Source organism: Lampetra planeri, chromosome 49, assembly GCF_965212315.1.
Source record: "Lampetra planeri chromosome 49, kcLamPlan1.2.h2, whole genome shotgun sequence".
NCBI classification, from domain to species: domain Eukaryota; kingdom Metazoa; phylum Chordata; class Hyperoartia; order Petromyzontiformes; family Petromyzontidae; genus Lampetra; species Lampetra planeri.
Window position 1 is genome coordinate 4,258,931 of NC_136155.1, and position 24,553 is coordinate 4,283,483.

Here is a 24,553-nt window from a genome sequence, read left to right on the forward strand (position 1 = left end):
AATTACAGGCAACGTCAGTTTACCGTGGACAATTAGACCCAAGCCGAAACATAACATATACAAAAATAATGTTTAAAATATATATTTATAAATTTGAATGATAGAATATAGTATTGTCATCAGTATGACATAAGTATACCAAGTTTGCAGTCGATACCACATTGCGAAGTGGGTTAAAATTGAGTTACAAGATTTGAGGATACGACAACAACAGGCAGAGTGAGTTTATAGAGAGCGTGTAAAAAGATTGTTTAAAAATATATATTTAAATTTTTTTATGACAAAATATAGTATTGTCATCAGTATGACATAAGTAGTGTATACCAAGTTCGCAGTCGATACCACATTGGGAAGTGGGGAAAAATTGAGTTACAAGATTTGAGGATACGACAACAACGACAACAACAGAGTGAGTTAAATAAAAGCGTGTAGTAATAAAAGGGGGGGGGGGGTGCACAGTGAATGTGGCCCCAGCAAGCAATGTGGGCCAGTCGATTTAAGCGAGCCTCTGTCAGGAAATTTGGCAAAAGTGCAGACGTATGTGCAAATGGACGACACGCACACACACACATATATATACTTACATAGAGACTCACAGACTTAAAATACATATTTTACACAAATACCCGTAGTCTCACATATAGACTCACAGACCTTAAAAAGAGTCCCATCGACTCGCAAATTGGAATACCCACGTTATTAGGAAGTTACTGGAGCTGTGCACTTTTTAAATCATCGAGCATGAAATCTCATTTCTTGAGAGGTGCTTTTGTTTTTACTTCGTTTCTCTTCCCCCCACACCTCCGATTAGTGCGGTTGACTACGTACGGTGCGAAAACACATTCCTGCGGAGGGAGCTGGTAGGAACGTTGGGTTGCTCGGTCAATGGCCAGGGTCAACGGCGGCGTGGTGGATTCCGCAAATATGCCCGACTGTGAGGGCGGGCACAAGCCGGCGTGAGTAGGTTAAACGTTGAGTTTTATAAGGGCACCACGGGGTGACCAGCCCCTCCCCTCCCCATCCAGCCCCACCCCTCCCACCCTCCCCACCCAGCCCCTCCCCAGCCAGCTCCTCCCCACCCTCCCCTCCCCACCCAGCCCCACCCTCCCCACCCAGCCCCTCCCCACCCTCCCCTCCCCACCCAGCTCCTCCCTCCCCACCCAGCCCCTCCCTGCACGACGAACGGACACAATAATCTCCTGTGGGCTGGTGGAACCAGTGGGTTCCTACCAGTATAAATTCAACATACATGCACACAGACTAACATGATGGACACCCACAGACACCTTTAGTTGCGTCTGATGAACAACGATCGGTCGACAGAGCACAACCTCGGATAGACACGCGACCTGATCGTCTGTGAACAGATTTGTCCAGATTTGGGCAAACTCCCTTTCTTGAATCATTTCCCGATGTTACTTATTGATTTAAGCTGTTCGGCTCCACGTCACGCGCGTCCTCCACAGTGCAATCACGATCACCAGACTCTGATGATGTGTGTTGAACTTCTTTCACACCGTACGTAGCCAACCATGTTAATTGGAGGTGCGCAGAAGGACAACAAAACGAAACACTAAAACAAGTTCTAAAGATCATTGGAACCTTATTTGCCAGTAAAAAATATGATAATTGGTTTTTTTACCCTTCTATCTGGCAACAAAACTGACACCTTTTTTACAAGGAGTCATGTTTACATATATTTACATAGACCACAATACCTGACTCCTTGTAAAAAAAAGGTGTCAGTTTTGTTGCCAGATAGAAGGGTAAAAAAAACAATTATCAAGTTCTAAAGAAGTGAGTTGTCAATCTAGATGCGCTGAAAGTGCATAGCTCCAGTGGCTTAATAATCAGCGGTATTATGTACGGCCGCAGAAGTGCCCGTGAAAGCGCCACGCGATGCGGTGACCGTCCTTCCTTCGATGTCCAGTCAACAGCCGCCTCGATCCGGGCGATGGATGGCGGCAATGGCAACACCGCAAGCCACATCGAGTTCCAAGCCAAAGTCTCGCCGACTTCGCAGCAACCTCGGTGCCCAAGGGCGACGCCACGAAAGGCGACGGAGGGAGACTGCCCTTGGCCTGGGATAGCGAGCGAGCCGTAAGTCGCGGTGATTTGCCGGCGTGGTCTTGCCACCCCCCCCCCCACCGCTCATTTTTGCGGCACGGGAACACGTCACGTACACCTGGAGCGAACGATGCTGCTGCTACCGCCACCAGCATCAGCGCAACCTGGGTCCTTCTGGAAGTCTCCGAGTACAGGAAGCGTCCCGTGACAGGTACAGGTTATGTTGAACGCATCTTCTTCCCACAACCCCACCACCCCCCCCCCCCAACTGCTGAGTGCCAGTGCATGCGATCCAGGTGCTTCATTGGAACATTTTTGAGCAGCGAACAGATTTCTCCGATATTTCGTCGTTTTATCCTTACGCTTACGAAAGGCGACTGTTGCCGGTGATGACTGCGGCAACGATTGCCCCAAAGTCGTCCCAGCGCATCGTGGCCTTTAGCACCCGTTGTCCCCACAGCCGCTCCTTACCGAACGCGCCGTGCGATGGCCTATTGATCGGTTAATGAATTAACCCCATCACTCGTTTATCTGCGTCGACGGGACAGAACCCGGCTCCGCAAGGGTCACGCCTCAAAAGCCCTCGCTGTTTTTTTAATCGAGGGTTCCAGAAATTAGCGGCGATTATATCTTTTTGTTTTTGCTCGCTTGTTTTTTTCTTCCACCGAATACTTTTTTTTTCACCGACGAAATCATCACTCTGGCGTTGGTATTTCTTACTGTTGTTGTTTTTTCGATTTAAAGCTTTCGTAACTGCATGTATTAATATTCTTGGTTCTTTCGGTAAAGTCACGTAGAAGGGAAATAATAAACTAATAAAAAATTATTGCTGTGAAAAAATAAAATAATAAAAATAAAAAATAAATTCTCACGACGTTTCGATTGCAACACAAGCAATCATCATCAGGTGTGAAAACCACAGCAAGAACATTTTTTGCTGTGTTTGTTTTGCTGTGGTTTTCACACCTGTTGATTGCTTGTGTTGCAATCAAAACGTCGTGATAATTTTATTTTTAATTTTTATTATTTTGTTATTTTCCTTTTACGTGACTTTACCGAAAGAACCAAGAATACTGTTGTTGTTGTTGTTGTTTGCAGGCTGCCTTGGCCCACTGCTGGGCCAAGGCCTCCCCAATTGTCTCCCATTTCCCTCCTGTCCTTAGTAGTTGTTGTCTATTAGTGCCCTCCGAACTCTGCGATTTCACCCCGCTGTTGTCATCTCTCCTTCCGCTTCCTTTGCTCCGGTCTCAGCCAGTGGCATTTTGGGGACAGCAAAAAATAGAAGCATCATTTAGCCAGGCGAGGGGGTCGGTGGCGAGGGGTCGGTGGCGTGGGGGTCGGTGGCGAGAAGTTGGTGGTGAGATGTTGGTGGATCACACACAAACCTTAAGGTGGCTTACCAGCATGCGGCACAACAAATGTTGACTCCATCCGTTTCACCTGCATGGGACCGAGTGTTGGATTTTTTTTCTCCACCTAGCTTCGGGTAACCCTCTAAGTCGTCCGTCATAGCATTGCCACATTATAATTAAATTGTGGTCATATTGGATCATCTTTACGAGCGCTGTCGTGACCGCAACCAGACAGAAAATAGTTTTCGTTATTGAATACGGTCGTTTCATTTTATGAGTTAACTCCCACCGACAGGAATGGTCAAGTATGGTAAAAAAAAAACAACCTCCTTGACCGACACATTGCCAGGAAGCAATCATTCAGGAGTGAAATGACTCGGCGATATAAATATATTTTTCTAGATACGTGTTTTTTTCATGCTAAGATTCTGTTTCAAATAATTGAAATAAGTTTTACATGGCTTCGGATGAGTGGTGTCACAAAGACGACTGATGTTTTACTTCTTAACCTACCCCAAGTGTTATTCGAGGACGTTAACAATGGCTCAGCCAAGTCACACCGTTCGCCCTGAACTACAAACAAATTATTTATATCTTCATTTGAAGCTTTCGTGACTGCAGGAATCCATACTCTTTGGTTCTTTCGGTAAAGTCACGGAGGTATCAAACACCTGATGACGGACGCTTGTGTTGCGCCCGAAACGTCGTGATTTATTTTATTTTATTTGATACCTACGTGACTTTACCGAAAGAACCAAAGAGTATATTGTTTTATACTTTCCAATTCAGGTTCAAATCCTTCATGCACTCGACGTGTCCGTCTGCCAGTAAGAGAGCGGCAGCGGAGGACGCTATAACTCTCGTAAAGATGATCTGATACGAACAAAAACTTTAGCCGCGTTGCTTCTCAGAACTTATCCTCTTGAAACTGGACTCATTGATTTTTTCTTAGGGTCTCCCGAAAGTCGAAAGATGCAACCCCTAAGGTAAAAGCACTGCTTGCAAATATGGAGACCCGCACGTGGCCATGGCAGCTTCCCACCGGCTTATGTGCAGCTGATTACATACGTCCGAAGAAAAAGGCACGTGACAAAGCATTACATCACCCATGCCTACGACGCATGGTCTTTTTTTTTCTCCCAACTTGTTAATTTTATTGTGCGTTCACCGCTTACGTGAATGAACAAGACACTGTCAAAACAACTCAGTGCGATAAAATCCGGCGATATCTGAACTCGAACCCGGGGCCCTGAAAGTGTCGCCGGATCAATTATTTTATACCGGGAATCAGAGAATGACTCTACAAAGCATACATTTTGAACAATGAAATATTTTTCTTGTAAAATCAGAAGCCAAGCAAGCGTGAGCCTGGGAGACAACTGCCTGAGAATGAGACCGCAAGGTGGCCAGGCAAATTGGCGTACATAAATAGAATCTTGAATCGATGCCTGCGGAAGCTTTGAGCGTTACCCCCTCGAACGAACGAAGGGTGCTACGCTTTCCTCCCGCATTCAATTTAAACATTTATCAATAGATTGCGCCAACTCGGTTGGCCTAGCGTGGTTGGCGTGATTGGCATGGGTACTGGTGCAAGGAATGAAATGGGCCCCCCCCCCCCCCGTACTCTGTGTGACTCTGGCCTGGGCAGCAGTGTAGTGCGTGGGAGTTAAAACGTTGGCTTGCGAGAGTCAAAAACATCGGGCCGAGGGCATCAAACGCTGGGGCCTTGGCACAAGCTCGAAGAAACCTATCACACGCTCGGCGGCTGCGATTCCAACTTGGTGCGCAGCCGACGGTATTCTTGAAGCCTGTGAAAGGGCACACATGCGGGCACGTGTCAGTTTCGCGCGACGTCTCACGCCAACCCGAATTGCGTGAAGCTGGGAAATTTCTCACTCCTTGGTTCTTTCGGTGAAGTCACGTGGGTAGAAAAATAATAGATCGCGACGTTTCGATCGCAACGCAAGCAATCGTCATCAGGTGGGGGAAACCACAGCAAGAAAAAAAAAATCAAGATTGGGACATTTCTGTGAGGCTCAACCGAGCCACATGGTGAGTTGGCAGCTCCACCCACTACTTGGGTAGCTCCACCCACTACTCGGGTAGCTCCACCGACTACTCGGGTAGCTCCACCGACTACTCGGGTAGCTCCACCCGCTACTCAGGTAGCCCCACCCACTACTTGGGTAGCTCCACCCACTACTCGGGTAGCCCTACCCACTACTCGGGTAGCCCTACCCACTACTCGGGTAGCCCTACCCACTACTCAGGTAGCCCCACCCACTACTCAGGTAGCTCCACCCACTACACGGGTAGCTCCACCCACTACTTAGTTAGCTCCACCCACTACTCGGGTAGCTCCACCCACTACTTGGGTAGCTCCACCCACTACTCATGTAGCTCCACCCATTACTCAGGTAGCTCCACCCACTACTCATGTAGCTCCACCCACTACTCAGGTAGCTCCACCCACTACTCATGTAGCTCCACCCACTACTCATGTAGCTCCACCCACTACTCAGGTAGCTCCACCCACTACTCAGGTAGCTCCACCCACTACTCAGGTAGCTCCACCCACTACTCATGTAGCTCCACCCACTACTCATGTAGCTCCACCCACTACTCAGGTAGCTCCACCCACTACTCAGGTAGCTCCACCCATTACTCAGGTAGCTCCACCCACTACTCAGGTAGCTCCACCCACTACTTGAGTAGCCCCACTGACTGGGTAGCCCCGCCCACTGTTCAGTCCCCACACCATTCAGGAAGTGCTGAACACCTTTTCTTTATGAATCTAGCACGAGGTCTGTGTCACGGTCGCTCACGGGAAATGCGTTGCAGTGGCCGATTGCCGGTGACGATGCTCGAGGAAATGCTCCAGTGGCATCGTAGCGCAAGCTCTCGCTGACGTGCGGTGCCGGGTACCGAAGAGGGTTAGGGGTGAGGCGTGGTGAGGCGGGGTGAGTGGTGTGAGCTGGGACCTCACCGGAGCGAGTTGATCTTGATGAACCCCGCGGCATCTACGGGGTCATAGTCTCCCTGGACGTTCATGCTGTGAATGAGAGACGGAAACTCCACAATCAGAATCCGAATATTTATTTACGCCGGAGGAATCCGATGAGCTGCGCTTTTTAACAGATGTCCAGTGACGTGAGTTTCACCCACAGCCAGAATAAATATTTTTTTTATGTTAGAAAATATTTTCGTGTCCGGCCCACCACATCCCCGATACAACTCTCGCTATTGGCCGTGGCTGCTACTCGTTCCACCTACCCCAGTCGACCGGCGCACCCCGGCAAATATTCAGTGTGAAATGAAAGCGAAAACAGCCAAAGGGGCATCCCCTGCAAGTGCCATCTCGCACCACTGCTGGCGGAAGGGCTTCCAACAGAAGGGGCACGAGAAAGCCCATGGGCCTACTCTTCCATGCCGGCCAGGATGTCTCGGAAGAGCTGGGAGCAGGCAGAGGGATTTGACAAAACAAACTCGTGCCGTCGTTCCGACCGCAAACGCCAGCCAATCGAACCGGCGACCTCCGGATTGCAAATGCAGCGCCTGAAAATAATGCCACGATCTCTTCATCGACGTCGAATGCAAATTTTCAAACCATATCATGAACTTAAGTATCCACTTCAATTGATCAATCGACGCATTGTTAAATGTCTAATTGTTGACACCCAACACCGCCCCCTATTACCGCTGCTCTGACAACATCCAGGGAAGCAATTGGGCATGCGAATAAATAAAAACCAGACAAACACATCACATCACAACACATTAAAATATATGTATTCCCCTCCCACTTTTCCCCGCGTCTACGCGATAATTTCTACGTGCCGAGCGACGCGTCGCATAAAAGCGCCGAAGGCTGCGAATTTTTTTTTTTTATCTGCAAATGGGAACCCATCGCCCGACAGATAGGCGGAGGGGGGGATGATGCTTGGCCTTGACCACGGTAAAAGCGGGCGTCTTGTACACAAGCCACCTAATGGGGTCCCCTTTCACCAGAAGGTCCCCCTCTCCGCGGCTGGCGCTTGCCTCCCTTTATCCCTTTATTAAATCCGCGAGCCGAGAGCACAAAAGCGGCCACTCGAAACAGTCAAGTGTTTAATGTGCGCGTCTATGGCGGCGGGGACGTATTGTTATTTATCAATTTGCATTTTATTGTGTCGATTTTCTCCTCTCTATTGCATCCCCCCCCCCCCAAACGTCTCTCTATTTTAAATGAGTTGCCCGTGCCACCTCCGCTGCCTCTCCACTTCGATGGGGGGCCCAGCCCCCACCCCCCCCCCCAAGCCATCGTGCCGTCCCCCCCCCCCCCCCTTTCTGTCGCCAGCTCGCACTGATGAAGCGGCAGCAGCAGCAGGCAAAGCGCCGCACACGCAGCAGCAGCAGAAGAGGGAGAGACAATCGGAAACACTTTGCGCTGCGCTGCTCACAAAGGACGCGTCCCTGCGGCCAGGGGGGGAGGGACGTTAATGTGCTCCGAGCACCTCGAGCGCACGCACTCACGCGAGGATTCCTTTCAGCGACGCGTCGAACAAAACAAAAAATAAACCCGCGCGCAGATCGTGCCCCGCCAGAAACGCCGATCCAATTCGCGCGTCACGGCCGCCCCCCTTTTGTCGATCCGCTGCTGGACGGGCGCGGCGGACGCCCACACCGTCTCTGCGGTCGTGGGTGCAGGCGTTTTCTCTTTTGGTGCATGGTCATACTTCAACGCGAGACAGTGAATTGGCGGACGGATGTCGCTCGCCGCTGATGCCAATCGCGCGCACGGGAATCGAAGTCGGGTGACCGGATTTTGACATCGCTGTGCGCGCTCGCCGCTGCGCTACGAATCCTCAACCACCCCCACCCCCCCCCCACCCCCTCTTCTGACTCCTGTTTATTCGGAAGCAGTTATGAAAATAAATCCGTTCCGGGTGATATGGAATAACGAATGTTGTGGTGGGGGTTGATGGATTAATTAATTGGAATTTGGCCACGGTTGATTTGGCGATCCAGCTCCTGTGTTTGGCGGCTCAGTGCTGGCGCTTACACGGCTATCGACGTTTCGCCAGATAATATTACTAAAAATTAAAACGATAAAATTTTGACCAGGCACGGCCCACTGAGCTACAAATGACAGCTCAGCGAAGTGGCTTTATCATCAAGTGGAAACGTAGAGCAGCCAAATACTCTAAGCGTATGTTTCTAAACGTGGAGGGAAAACCCGGAGGACCCGCAGAAAAGTCCACAGAGAGAGAGAGACACGCAAACTCCAAATATACAGCAGCAGGCGTCAGGGTCGGGATCAAACCCACGACCTCCTGTATACCGGGCGAGGTAGTTAACATCTCCTAGCCACCGTGATGATGATGAGAGAGAGAGACACCGCAAACTCCAAATAAACAGCAGCAGGCGTCAAGGTCGGGATCGAACCCACGACGTTGACCCACGGGGCCTCACCTTACGAGCTGCTCGTTGTAGAGGGACAGCGGCGAGTGGCGACCCAGCACGTACACGTGGCCCTTGGACACGGAAAGACGCACGAAGCCCTCCACGTTGTCCTGGGAGCGAGAGATGGACTCGCGCACAAACTCGCACTCGGGGCTGAACCAGAAGCCTGCTCACGCACACACAAGGTAGTGCCACCGTGTTAATTCAATTCGTTACACCACCGTGTTAATTCAACTCGCGACACCACCACGCTAATTCAACTCACTACACCATCACGCTAATTCAACTCGCTACACCACCACGCTAATTCAACTCGCTACACCACCACGCTAATTCAAATCACTACACCACCGTGTTAATTCAACTCACTACACCACCGTGTTAATTCACTCGTGACACCACCATGTTAATTCAACTCGCTACACCACCACGCTAATTCAACTCACTACACCACCACGCTAATTCAACTCACTACATCATCACGCTAATTCAACTCACTACCACCACGCTAATTCAACTCACTACACCACCACGCTAATTCAACTCACTACACCACCACGCTAATTCAACTCACTACACCACCACGCTAATTCAACTCACTACACCATCACGCTAATTCAACTCGTTACACCACCACGCTAATTCAACTCCCTACACCACCACGCTAATTCAACTCCCTACACCACCACACTAATTCAACTCACTACATCATCACGCTAATTCAACTCCCTACACCACCACGCTAATTCAACTCGCTACACCACCACGCTAATTCAACTCCCTACACCACCACGCTAATTCAACTCACTACACCACCACGCTAATTCAACTCGCTCCACCACCACGCTAATTCAACTTACTACACCACCACGCTAATTCAACTCACTACACCACCACGCTAATTCAGCTCACTACACCATCACGCTAATTCAACTCACAACACCACCACGCTAATTCAACTCACCACCACGCTAATTCAACTCGCTACACCACCACGCTAATTCAACTCACTACACCACCACGCTAATTCAACTCACTACACCATCACGCTAATTCAACTCACTACCACCACGCTAATTCAACTCACTACACCACCACGCTAATTCAACTCACTACACCACCACGCTAATTCAACTCACTACACCACCACGCTAATTCAACTCGCTACACCACCACGCTAATTCAACACACTACACCATCACGCTAATTCAACTCACTACACGACCACGCTAATTCAACTCACTACACCACCATGCTAATTCAACTCACTACACCACCACGCTAATTCAACTCACTACACCACCACCACGCTAATTCAACTCACTACACCTCCACGCTAATTCAACTCGCTACACCACCACGCTAATTCAACTCACTACACCACCACGCTAATTCAACTCACTACACCACCACGCTAATTCAACTCGCTACACCACCACGCTAATTCAACTCACTAGACCACCACGCTAATTCAACTCACTACACCACCACGCTAATTCAACTCACTACACCACCACGCTAATTGAACTCGCTACACCACCACGCTAATTCAACTCACTACACCACCACGCTAATTGAACTCGCTACACCACCACGCTAATTGAACTCGCTACACCACCACGCTAATTCAACTCACTACACCACCACGCTAATTCAACTCACTACACCACCACGCTAATTCAACACTCCGGCCGTCGCGGTGTCCGGCTCATCGTCCCCCAGAAACTCCGAACCACTTGGGGAGCGGTCACCTCGAAATAACGGAGACCATTAATCTCGCATGGTCGGCCTGTCGGCTGGTTACGTGAATGAAGCGACAAACGCGGACGAAAACCAAAGATGAATAAATATCTTTGCAGGTATCGGGTTATCCGCGTCCAGCTTGACCACGAGCTGGCCCCGGGGGGGGGGGGGGGGGTGGGAATCAGGGCATGAAGGGTCATTCGTCAGGGTTCCGGCCGGTCAGTCACAGGCGCGCCTAATCGAGTCGTTCACAAGTCCGCTAATGGCTTCATTACCGCGGTGGAGGTCCCGTGGCAGGCCACGCACGCACACACACAACGCCGGCTGACCGGGGCTGCCTCGCTACACCGCCCGTGTCATTCAATCAGGCGGGGCCCCCCCCCACCCCCCCACCCCCACCGGAGGCTGAGCGCGTCGCATTTTGCTCGCGGCTTTAAAGGTGATACGAGATGAACAGATGTTGCCGGGGTCTGCGGCCCATCTGTCGGCCACACGGTGCTCGTTCGGCCCGCCCGCTCAGCCCGCTGCTTGGAGCGCGAGTGTGTGTGTACACACGCAGAGGGGGTTGTGGTGGTGGTGTGTGTGTGTAAACGCAGAGGGGTGGTGTCTGTGTGTGTGTGTACACGCAGGGGGTGGTGGTGGTGTGTGTGTGTGCACACGCAGAGGGGTTGTCTGTGTGTGTGTACACGCAGAGGGGTGGTGGTGTGTGTGTGTGTGCACACGCAGAGGGGTGGTGTCTGTGTGTGTGTGTGCACACGCAGAGGGGTTGTCTGTGTGTGTGTGTACACGCAGAGGGGTGGTTGTCTGTGTGTGTGTGTGTACACGCAGAGGGGTGGTGTCTGTGTGTGTGTGTGCACACGCAGAGGGGTGGTTGTCTGTGTGTGTGTGTACACGCAGAGGGGTGGTTGTCTGTGTGTGTGTGCGCGTGTTTGCCAGTTCGCTCGGCCTCTGTGCGCACGCGTGCACTCGGACGCACGCGCATTGGCACAAGACAAAGCTCCCCCCCCCTCCCCTTGTAGCATCAGGCAGAGGCCCTTCGCCACGGGGCAAGTGCTGTTAGCGAGCACCCATGAAGGCCGGCAAGGCACACGAGGGGGTGGGGTGGCCAAGACCACGCCCGGCCGCCTTTGTCTCCCAGAGGTGGGACAAAGTCATTGTTATGCAAGTCCAAGTCGAGTCGCAAGTCATCAAATTCATGACTCGAGTCTGACTCGAGTCCAAGTCACATGACTCGAGTCCACATCTGAGAGGTGGGACAAAGTCATTGTTATGCAAGTCCAAGTCGAGTCGCAAGTCATCAAATTCATGACTCGAGTCTGACTCGAGTCCAAGTCACATGACTCGAGTCCACATCTCAGAGGTGGGACAAAGTCATTGTTATGCAAGTCCAAGTCGAGTCGCAAGTCATCAAATTCATGACTCGAGTCTGACTCGAGTCCAAGTCACATGACTCGAGTCCACATCTCAGAGGTGGGACAAAGTCATTGTTATGCAAGTCCAAGTCGAGTCGCAAGTCATCAAATTCATGACTCGAGTCTGACTCGAGTCCAAGTCACATGACTCGAGTCCACATCTCAGAGGTGGGACAAAGTCATTGTTATGCAAGTCCAAGTCGAGTCGCAAGTCATCAAATTCATGACTCGAGTCTGACTCGAGTCCAAGTCACATGACTCGAGTCCACACCTCTGTTGTCTCCCGAGTGGCGATGTTTACACGCCGCACTAGGTACCCACGAGTCGATCTCGTGGAGGTCCAAGATCGGTTCAAGGTAATCGTCACCGGTGGTGTTGGCCGTGAGTGGGAATCGAATTCGGGTCGCCGGGTTCGTAGCGCAGCGCGCTAACCTCTACGCTACCCACTACACTACCCGCTACACTACCGCTCCCCACACACACACATAACACATTCTAACTTGTGTCTCCAAGTTTGGTTCGACGTGGCGTGGTTTTCTCTCGGGCGAGCCCCGATTGGCAGCACAGCACCTACAGGGAATGTTCGGTTGCATTGGATCACGTTCACGGGCCGACGGCTGAACAGGCAGACGGACAGAGCTAACGCGTGGACGCTCTACCCCCTTGGTTGGAAAGCATAACAGAATCATAGTCTTCTTGGTTCTTTCGGTAAAGTCACGTAGAAGGGAAGTAATAAAATAATAAAAATAAAACATAATAAAACAATAGAATCATAGTGTTTTTTTAATTAAATCAAATCGTGACGCTCAACCGCGACATTTTAATCATCAAAGCTCTCGCATTGGTGATTCATTGTTTGGCGATCCTGTATTGGCAGAGGTGCACCAGCACAATTAACAGATATACCTCAATGCGTTCATTAATAACGGTGGCAAGGGAAAACATATATAAAAATATAAAATCGGCGATGATTCAGGCAGAGGCCCTTCACCATAGCGCGTAAATAACGAGTGTCGCCTATTTTTTTTATTTGCATATTTTCTCTTTGAAGGCTACGGTGTTATTGACGAATGCGTTTCAAATTTTTTTTTTTTTGCCCATGAGGAAAAACAGAAACCTGTCAATTTTTTTCTCTGCAATCGAAACACTTAAGACAGAAACGGTGGGGGGGGGGGGGGAGGTGGCGATGGTGGGAGACTTCTCAATATTGTGGCAAACTACATGAACCACAACAGATTGGAAATGTTGTGTATTTTCTCTCCAACACACAGCCCGTGTGCTGTACTAGTGACGAATTGCCATGTTCGGTTTACGGGACAAACCGCACTAATTGGCTGTGTCGGGTGGTGGCGGGTTTCACGACACATTTATATTTTTTGACTTAAAGCTTTCGTGCCTGCAGGAATTCATATTGTTTGGGTCTTTCGGTAAAGTCGCGTAGATAGACACCTATCTACGCGTTATTTTTTGTCATTTTCTTCAAACCTATCAACGTCACTTTGCCGAAAGACGCAAAGAATATACATTTAGATTTACGCCATGTAACCCAAACAAACAAAAAACCCTGTATTGGTCACGAAATCCTCCTACGTGTGAAACCACAACAGCGCTCTTTATTTACCCAACAATAGGCCTCACCGAGTCTCAAGACTCATTTTCAAGAGCCGCGTGTGTGTCCCCCCCCCCCCGCGCCCCTCGACCGATCCCACCGCGCCGTTGCAACACCGCCAACAACACCGTTCGACCCGATGCCTTCCCGACGCCAAAAGTGCAATGGCCCCAAGCGGCCCAGTGGGGTCCTGGATTCACGTAAAATCATTGGGGGGGGGGGGGGGGAGCCAAGTGCAGTCACCTCGCCACATCTCTGCCTCTTGCCTGTATATCTCTGCCGTCTTCTTTATCGGAGGGTTTGAGGTGAGGGGCGGACACCAAAGCCAAAGATCTCCCCTGTAGCCTTAACATACTTTTGGGGCAAGTGCCGTTCGCGAACACCGCTGATGGCCGGAAGGGCACACGGAGGGGTGGGTGGCCAGCACCACGCCACCACCACCACTCAAAGCAGCAGCAGCAGCAACAGCAGCAGTAAGCGTGTGTCCAACCCCATGACTTTCGCCAACCACTAATTAGAAGTTTGGAATCTGCGCCATTCATTACAGGAAGCCGCTGCTGTGCTAGACAGTGAGCACAGCCGGTTGTTTCACAGCAGGGGGCAACCTTGCGGTGTGTAATCCAAATGTAATCCCAATTGCTGTATGTAGTCCTGATGTAATCCCAATTGATGTGTGTAATCCCAATGTAATGCCGATTGCTGTGTGTATATCCCAATGTAATCTCAATTTGCTGTGTGTAACCTCAATGTAATGCAAATTGCCGTGTGTAATCCCAGACAATAATTTGCGGTGTAATTTTTCAAATTTTGAAAGAAACAAAAAAACATTCTTACCTTGACGCACGGCACACGATGATCAACTCTTTTACAGTGACGTCAGCAAATAAAACTAAAAGCTACAAACAATGTTTGTATTTTACTAGGTAAGGCCCACTGGGCGATATGGCCCTGGCCACAAATGATAGCTCAACAAAGTGGCTTATCAAGTGGAAAATTTATCACAGCCAAATACTCTAAATACGTGTTGATTCAAAATTTGGAGAGGAAAACCGGAGGGCCCGGAGAAAAATCCACGTGACCAGGGGGAGAGAGACATGCAAACTGCGAATATACAGCAGCAGGCGTCCGGTTTCAGGATTAGAACCCACGACCTCCTGTACACCAGGCGAGGTAGTGAACATCTCGTTACTGTGGCGCTCCAATCTTTTCACATCCACTGCGAAGCAGGTGGCACGTCGAGTTCTGCGGTTAATGCCGCAGTGCAGCAATAACCAGGGCGGCCTGACGGATTCGAACCGCGAGCCACGGCCGACTGACGCACGGCCGTCACGACCGAGGCTGTAGATTTCATTCTAGATTTGAAGATTTCGCAAGGATTCATACTCTTAGGTTTTTTTCTGTAAAGTCACGTAGGTAAAAAAATTTAATTAAAATTAATAAAAGTAATAATAGAAATAAAATAAAATAAAAAATCACGACGTTTCGGAGGCAACACAAGTCTCCGTCATCAGGTGGAACCGTCACAGCCAGATTTACTGTATCAAGTGAGGCAGAGATTCCAAAATCTGTAGATTTCAGTCGTGCGGGCAGCCCCAGAGCCTTGGGGCGAAGGGGGACGGGCGGGTGGGTGGGCGGGGGGGGGGTAGCCAGGCAGAGAGGCAGAGAGGCAGGGGAGACGTACAGGTGTGTGGGCATTATCCCGAGGGCATTTCCCATCCCCTGACATGGCCCCCCCGCCCCCCGATCGACGCCGCCCCGCCCCCTCCTCCACAACCGAGGTCCCCTGAGCACACGAAAGCTCCCTTATCCCCACTCACATCTCTAAGTCCCTTATGTTGGCAGTGAGGGAGCAGTGGCGGGGGGGGGGGGAAGAGTGGTGGGCCGGGGGTGGTAGGTGGGGGCAGGAGGGGAAGTGAGGGAGATGCGCTGGACGCGTGAGAGCCCAGGGTGGTATGGCTGCAGTGTGAAGTCGCCCGTGTGTGAATGAACGGGTGAGCGGTTTTTGCGCTCTTTCAATCAATCGCTCGCTCGATCGCTCAATCGCTATCACCCTAAACCGACCATTCAATCAAGCGTCTCACTCATTCACTTAATCGTTCACTTACTCCTCGGTAATTAATTCAATCGGTGTCTAACCCGTGCACTTGGCCGTTCGTTCGATGAGCGTTTGTCTAATCTGCTCATGCACCAATTCATTCATTCTGTCAGCATCTCACTCACTCACCCGCCCGCCCACTCAATTATCCACTCACTCACTCAACGTAAAACCAATTCATTACGACATTTACTCACTCACTCACTCATCCCGCTCACTCACCGACCCACCCTAAAAATTACAGCCATTCGTAAGCTCGTTTACTCAACTCCCAAATTCAATAACTCACCGGCTCGCCCAACTCGCAACTCGCTCTCAATCCACCCTTACCCGACCAGGCCTCGCCGCTCGCCCCCGGACAAATTCATCATCGACCGCTCAAACTTTGAGCCGGTCACGCGACGCCAAGCTCCTCCGGTGAGCTTTCCAGCCAGCCGAGGACGTTACCCCTTCGCCGATGAGCTCTGAAGAAGGGCCATTACCCGAAACGTCGCCTGTTATATACGCATTTTTTTTATTTTAAGGCTGCACGCACTGTATTGATGAATATATAACGGAGGGGTTTGCCCCCCCCCCCCGCTCCTTTAAAATGTCTCCATCGGATGGGCACTCCAGGTGCTTCAGAGGGAGAGAAAGCGGCTCGCAATCACAAGGTCGCAAGTTCAAATCCTGGTTTTGAGGGGGGAGGCTTGATTCAGCCCATCATCCGTCCCTCCGGGGTCGATAAAGTGAGTAGGTACCAAGTTGATGTCAAAACAGGTTTTCTTATGGAGAGACTCGGCCCCATCACAGCAATGTGGAATTTCTACTGTCTCAGGGCTGCAATGTGAGAGGAGCACCAGTCCTCCCTCCACTCCCTCCCTCTCTCCCTTCACTCCTTTCCTCTCACCCCTCCCTCTCTCCCTCGCTCCTTCCACTCCCCTCCCTCCACTCCCCTCCCTTCACTCCCCTCCCTCCATTCCCTCTCTCCCTCCACTCCCCTCCCCTCCCTCTCTCCCCTCCCCATCTCCCCCAACCTCAAGCCTGCCCTTAACCCCAAATCAACGTCACATTAACCCTGATGAATAAGCACGGAGCGCTAATGCGGCAGTGGGTTTCACAAAGGAGCCCTCTCCCCCCCCCACGCGTTCCCTTCTTGTTGGTTATTGTGAACCGCCGTCAAATCGCTGCCATCGGCACTTGGCGCCTTTTGGCGGTGGAGGGAGTCGAGGGGGGAGTCGGGGGGGGGAGTTGAAACAATGAATATTACTACGATGATGATGATCTGCAAATGATGATGATCGTCAATAATAATCATCATCATAATCGTCCGATGACTATAATGAAATTATTACCAAAATGATCAGGAAACATTTGTCTTCAATAACCATCATCATCATTAATAAATCATCATCAGTCATCATCAGCGTTACGATGAGAATCAATAATAATAATAATCACTCATCATTAGTATCGTCACAATCCATCCACATTATCATCATCATCATCATCATCACCGCCATCACATTATAAATACAAACAAACAAAAAACATCAATTTTGCCAATTGGGATGAAACACCGTCCCCCCTCCCAATGGACGAAGACTCCTCTTGAATTCTCAGATAAAAGGGTAAAAGAAAACCTATTACTACTTCTCACCTCTGGTTAAACAAAATAAAACTTCGCGTCAAAGTGTTCATTCCCATTGAGCACAAGGAGGAGCCTTGGCAGAGTCTCATCTCAAAGATTCATTACGGGCAGGGAATGAATGGCAGGGGAGGGGCACGGAGGGGAGGGGGGGAGGAGGGGCGGGGTGGGTGGGTGGGTGGGGGGCACTGCAGCCCAGTAAACCGTGGCAAAGAGGGCACAGCTGTGGATACTACAAAGAGGCCAGGGTTTATTTTCCGTAGAGCTGCAAGACCTCTGCCGTGGACAGACCGACTCGTTGTTCCTACAATGATGATTATGATCTTTTGACCACAGCCCCCCCCCCCCACCAATTTCCCCCCCCCCCACTGCCCCCCCCCACTGCCTCCCACCCTCGGCTCCAAGCAACAAAGGCCCAGCTCGGCACACGCGCATTTCTAGGCGCGGGTTTTTTTTCCCCCCCCCCCTCCTCCTCTGGCTTTCAAATTCCTTTCCTGATCATCTCCCTTATCTTCCACCGGGTTTTCTTTAGCGAGAGCAACAACAGCCTTTGTCTCGGCACCGATCACCGATGACTGCACAAAAACAACACATTAAATTTGGCCCTTCCAGCTTAATTTGGCCAAATTCCAGCCGATGAGAGTAAAAAACTATCAGTTTGACCATCGAGCGACGGACATCGCTCTCCGTGGCGGGGGCGGGTGGGAAAGTGCTGCCCCCTCCCCTCCCTTCCCACCACCACCACCATGTGGAGCAGAGGTTACTCGAAGCATTCTCAGACGTAGCTCTGTCGTATCCACTTCAGCGGGCTGTCATTCTCCGACGCCGGTTTATGCGCTGCCCGAGTGGATGCTCGGTGACGTGGCGTCAACATCGCCACCGGCGATTGAGTTGGCGGGAAAAGAGAAAACAGAAATCAAACTCTTCTGTGCGTTCGACACGCAAAGAACACTCTGTGCAGTGCGTACAGAAGGTGTGCCTCTATCGCGGCTGAAGTGGCCTAACTGACGGAGGCTTTAGATAAAAGGTATTAAACATCGAGGTACCAACCCCGATTCGTGCAAACGTTCAGTGGCTCTCTTGAACTATACTCAAAAAAGTGTTTTACCAAGCAAGGTCCACTGAGCTATGTAGCTCTATTTCAGTAGCGACTTGACCACGAATTTTAGCACAACAAAGTGGCTTATCACCATCACGTGGACATTTATAGAAGCCAAATAACTCTAAACGCACGACGTTTATTCTAAATGTGGAGGGAAAAACCGGAGGACCCAGGGAAACATCCACACGACCACGGGGAGAGAGACACACAAACTCCAGGTGTCAGGGTCGGGATCGAACCCACGACCTCCTGTATACCAGGCGAGGTAGTTAACATCTCACCACCTCCGGGCCGAGGCAGTGGGAGAAATGGCACGATCCTATGGCGGGGGATCAGTCCGTCCGCAGGGCAGCCGCTGACGATGCGTCATACCGTTGTAGACTTGCTCGGAGAAGTTGAGGGCGAGGCCTTCCTTGATCTTGCGGAGCTCGCGGTCCATAGTGAAGGCCTCGATGTCCAAGTGGGCGGCGAGAAGCACGGTGCCGGCAGGGGTCTCGTAGATGCCTGGCAACACAACCGATAGTCATCAATGTCAACATCGTCAATGTCATCTTCATTAGTAACATCGTCATCAGTATCGTAATCATCATCAACGTCGTCGTCATGGCCATTCGTCGCATCGTCATCTTTGGTGAGTAACATCATCATCGTCGTCGTCATCATCATCATCTGTGTCATGACTAGCATCGTCATCATCATCAACATTGTCATCATCATTAATAGAATCATCATTATCATTCGTAACATCCTGATCATCATCATCATCATCGTGGATTGTTAACGCGCCGAAACGTGAACCTCATCAATGCGGTGGTCGCGGATCTGCACACAGATCACCGCATTGATGACCTCACCGACCGACGTCCATCGAGCACGTGTTGTTGTTTTTCTCCGCCGGCGGGGCACAAGGAGAGGCAAACTGGGCCAGCGGCAGTGCCCCCCGCCGGGGACGGCTGCTTGCGTTGCGGCCGAAACGTCGTGAGAATTATTTTATTATGTTTTATTTTTATTATTTTATTACTTCCCTTCTACGTGACTTTACCGAACGAACCAAGAAGATGAATCCCTGCAGTCACGAAAGCTTTAAATCGAAATTTGGCGCGTTATTTTTAACGGACGCGGCCAGAAACCAAAATGAAATTAGCGGCGACAATAGCCACGTCAGACAATTGTCCTAACAGCAGCAACCGCGTTAGCAATTACGGCGGCAAGTTCCATCGGGAGGGCCCACGCGGCCGCGCGCGTTTGTGCGTTTGCGTGTTGTGCGTGTGCTGTGCATGCGTGCGTGTGTTGCCTGCGCGCGTGTGTGGAACGGTTGGGATGTGCGTGGGTGGCCGGGTGGGCACAGAGGGGCGGCTCGCGAAACAATTTGAACGGTTACAACGCGTCGCGTCGTCACGGGCCTGTGACACGAACAACACATTTTTTGCATATAAATACTTTAAAGTTTTTTCCTTTGCAATTTTGGCTGGATTCGTGACATTTGCTTTACTTACCCGGCTAAATTTGGCACCTGATTAATATCCCGCCCGCCCACGCAATATTAAGGAGGCACCGTTAATTTCTTATGCAAGACGGTGACACAAGCGATGCCTTGGCCCCGACAGACTAACATCAACTCACGGCGTTGTTCCTAATCGCCAATCATGCCGTGCTCGCATTAACCCGGGTGTAGCAGAGTGCGCTCAATTTTTGTCGTCAACTTTTGATCAACTTCTCAACTTCATTCAAACCTCGTCTTTCGGTGTCGTCGCAGCCACAAAATGGAACGCCGGTTACCGACGGTTGCAACCACGCGCCAACAAAGCTTCCGTTCGGAATTCTGGCCCGAGAAAGCGGACATCACAGAACTATTTGTGAGATTGCGGAAGTGACCTCCTCGCCACACATTGTGGTGGGAGGGGGCAGCGTCACTCTATACCCTTCTGGAGAGATATCTGTCGCACGCCGTAAGCTGAATATTGAAATTCTTAGACCTGCAATTCTGCCGACCGATGCATAAAAAAGAGCGAATGATTGTGATGCCATATACGGTGCGGTCGTCCATCGACTCACTACATTTGAGAACCCGGCTTAACCGTAGGCGGCAAATCCACCGTCGCAACCACCCGCCACCATACAAAAAAGTTGCACATCTTGTGCACTCTCTAAGTCATCTAAAAAATGTAGCGCCCTCTAGCGTCTGGGTTAAAGAGGCCACCTGAAGTGACCTCGGGAGGGCGTTCTGCAATATCCATTTCCGCGGGTCGTTCTCTTAACCCTTTCCCGTTCCGAGATGACTGCAAAAGTTGCAGGGTGGGTCCCGTCGACCGACGAATCGCATTCACCGCAGAGAACCGTAGCGACACGACCGCGCTCTGCAATAGCCGACGCCGAAATGTGCCGCACGGCCTTCCGAGGGAGCCTCGCTACCGACAGAGTCATTTAATTTAAATCCCTGCTCCGATGACGCACACGTACTGCTGCGCGAGAGCTCCGAATGGATTCCTCATCTCGGGGCGTGACAACAGAGAGCACAATTGCAATCCAATTGGGGGAAGGATGGTGGGAGGAAAAAAGAGAGAGTTGATTTTTTGTTGTTGCGGCGATCGAGAGCATCTGACTTCAGATCAAGTTGAACGTTATCACGCTGAATACCTATAAGCATAAGTTCTACCCTTTCTGGCAATGTTGGACCAATCAGTTTCAAAGACACAACATAGACTACCAGAGCATGTGTTTTTGTGTTTGCATGTTCACCACAAGTACATGTGGTTAATGCAGACACGATTCCTTGCAAAAGGTTTCAGTTTGGTGTTTTAACATCTTAACACAACTGTTTTATTATTTCCAGAAAGGGTAAAACCTACTCTTATATTTCGATGTAAAGCTTTCGTGACTGCAGGGATTCATCTTCTTGGTTCTTTTGGCAAAGTCATGTAGACTGGAAATGATAAATAATAAATTATGTTTTATTTTTATTGTTTTATCATTTCCAATCTACGTGACTTTACCGAAAGAACCAAGAAGACTACTCTTATATGCTGATACTGGCAAGGGAGTTCCCATGACGCTCGATAACATCTGAACGCTTCGTCAAATTTGAAAAGTGTTTCACCGCAATTCACTCAATTGGAATCTCCGTAGCAATCATCCGTCTGTGTGGATGTACGTCGAGTTCGCGCCGCAACGTAGCCAACGGTGCCATCCTCTCCCGACTGCGGAACAACTCGGCAGGACCCTCCTGACTAAGAGGCCCGGAGCGAGGCGTTCCTGCGTCGTCAGCAACGACGGGCCTGACGACGATACCGGCGAGACGGAACAACGCCTCGCCATCGCTTCCTTCCATCCGACCGATTCTGCAGCGGCAGTTGCAGAGTCGACACCGGATCTTCCCGGTCTGCTCTCACAGTCCTCAGTACAGCCAGGTCTTCCCATCGTCCCACGAGTGGGAGTAGGAGGGGAGGGAGGGAGAAGCCAGAGCCTTACAACTTTAACAAAAAATAACCGCTGGCAGATGGAGGAGGGGGGAGTGGAGGATGAGTGGTGGATTAGATGCGGGCAGGAAGGGGTTTGGGGGATGGTTGTGGGGGGGGGGGCCGGGAGTAAACTGCACCACCACCACCCGCCCCCCCCCCCCCCTTTTCAAGAAAAAAAACCGAGCAGATTTTTGTGCAGCCTCTCGTTATCTCATCGCCAGGACGAGCAATTAGCGCCCCCCGACAGGAAAATTACTGACGCCAGCGCGGCTCAAAACACGGCCCTCTTCATCCGCGCGTGTTTTCTCCCCGCGCGGCCGCCTCCGCGGCTGACAGCCGCTGACGGAGCGAACAATAAAAACAGAGATTGCACGGTGGGATGGCTTCCTCCGCGCCGTGAGTGACGCTCTCGGTAATAATCGGCTGCGTAAAACTGGCATTACCGCCAGCCTTTAAAACAACTCCCCATGATGGACTACAAAGTGCTTAAGCCTCGCCTCCTCCCCAACTCCTACACCCCCCCCCCCCCCGTTCACGCCAACACCGCCGCCAACCGATCGACGGCTTACACACCTCCCACTAAAATTTGGTGAAGGTGCAGCCCCTGAAATTGCCTGCCGATTCCCCTGCCCTCACCCCTCATTCGAGGGCAACATTTCTGGAGCGGCGAGGCCAACCGTCGACCGCCTACAACTTTTTAACCGCGACGCATTGCGGAACCGCTGACAAACAAACAAACAAAAAACGACGTCGTTCCAGCTTCAAAAACCTCTCCAAAAGTGCCGCGAAATGCCGATCGCAAAACCGTGAAAACAAACTGGCGTCCTTGTCGACGAGTCTGCACAGTCGCGCAGCTGGCAGTTCTGTTTCTCGCGCACGATGGCGGCGGCGGCAGCGATTTGTTCGGGGGGCTAAATGGCCAATGACGAGGTCTGCCGCTGGTCACGGCGAGTGGGCTGCAGGTGAGAGAGTTCGTGTCGTTTGGTTTTGCTCCCCCTCCTCCTCCTCCGTTGAAGGAGCGCCGACCACATTGGGTGTTACTGTGCGGCCCATAGTTTTGGGCTGCATGGCCACAAATCGCACGACTGTTGCTGCTTGTGTCTTTGATTTTTCCCATTCATGCAGGACGTGTGCTCATCGGCCTTCTCATGCACTCGATGGATCCACCACCGGTGTGTCTTGCCGGAGGAGGAGGAACGTCGAAGCCGGGTGCGGTTCGGTGATGTTCGCGCCTAGACTGATGTGCTCATTCCGGCCGTCCGCGTTGTTCCACTGGGTTCGCGAGCCGGGCGTTCTTCCGGATCCGCGCCGAGAATCTAGGGCGGCGAGAGCAGCAGCAGTAGCAGCAGCGCGGATACCCAGAAAGGGGAGATCGACGCTCAAATCGGTGATTGATGGGTAGGTTGTTGCAAGTTGGCAAGGCAACTCGTAATAATGGGCAGGAAAAAACCCAAAAAAAGGTGTCTTGTGGATAAGCGTTTTAATTTGGATGATTCACGCAATGGGATGTTGCCGTGGCGTAGCAGGGCATTGGACTTGCTGACCAGAGGTTGGCGTTTTGGTCTGCAAAGTTTCGCAAAACCACCTCCCCCCCCCCACCTCCCCATCGGCCCAAGGTCACCCAGCAGCCAGCAGAATAAATGGATGAACCGCCATGTGGTGGTGCAAAGTGTGGGTACCCCCACCTCTACAAAGGTATTTGGGCAGGATGGAAGGGGTAGGCCAAACAGTCTCCAACAAAGGGAGATAGAGAGAGAGAGCTCCTGCTCATGCGGGAGTCCCTTCCGTCAGCCAGGGGCACGAGCAGGAAATTGCAGGGCGCCGTGCCTCTAGAAGTCGTCGGCGGGTCGGTTCGGTTCGATCGCACGCTCCGACGTGGGAGGATGCACAATAGTTTGGAACGAGATGTTAAAGCGCGCGCGGCGAGCGAGCGCGTCGGTGCCACAGACAGCATCGGCGAATCCCGTAACGGTGGCGGCGTGCACCGGCCAGAAGCTGTCTCCCCGCCTGCCTGGACGATCCTCAAAACAGCGCGGTCCACGGCATTAAGAATACATCGCCCCGGGCCTTCATTTATTTTTCAAGCGAGCGGCTGCTTGGGTCAGCATGCGCACCTCAAGCAGTCGCTGCCGCCACGATTCTCCGCTTCGACGGCGCTGACATCATCAATCGCTCGCGTCGGCTCCCTCCGCCTGAGCATCGTCGTCGTTGTCAATGTCATCTTCAGTTGAACCGCAAACAGGTGCTTGCGCGTAGGTTTCCACAGCCAATGTCACAATTCGTTTATGTTTTTTGCTTTGCTTTGTGGGGAGGGGGGGGGGGGTGGAAGAGGGGTTAGGCCACTCGGTAACGATCTGGTCGAGTTTGTGTCGTCAAGAGCCCGCATCCCCCAACGACACAGCCATATAAATTATATTTCCACGTGTATTACCATTTCACAGTGGCACGCAAATTATCGCTGGCGAGTTTTGGAGAACATATTCTCACAAGCACCCCATTTGCTACATTTGGTCAAGAGAATAATCCTTCACATTCCCAGCGAGTGATCGGGAGCGGTGACATTTGCCGCGTGTGGTGGAGGGTCCTGATGACACGGATTTGGCCACACGCCGTGACGTAGTGGGCCTAACCCACATCATCAACAAT

The 24,553-nt window shown here is 51.2% G+C and overlaps 1 protein-coding gene across 1 annotated transcript in view; it reads right to left on the reverse strand.

Moving 5' to 3' along the window:
- Positions 1 to 4,516: 4,516 nt before the first annotated feature.
- ASS1 (argininosuccinate synthase 1) overlaps positions 4,517 to 24,553 on the reverse strand; it is a 74,297-nt gene continuing 54,260 nt past the window's right edge. Inside the window, exons 12-15 of the mRNA XM_078616141.1 lie at positions 18,822 to 18,953; positions 8,871 to 9,027; positions 6,406 to 6,471; positions 4,517 to 5,227 (exon numbers count right to left, since the gene is read on the reverse strand). Of these exons, the coding sequence (XP_078472267.1) occupies positions 5,170 to 5,227; positions 6,406 to 6,471; positions 8,871 to 9,027; positions 18,822 to 18,953 (413 nt within the window). The 3' untranslated portion in view covers positions 4,517 to 5,169. The remainder of the gene's footprint in view (positions 5,228 to 6,405; positions 6,472 to 8,870; positions 9,028 to 18,821; positions 18,954 to 24,553) is intronic.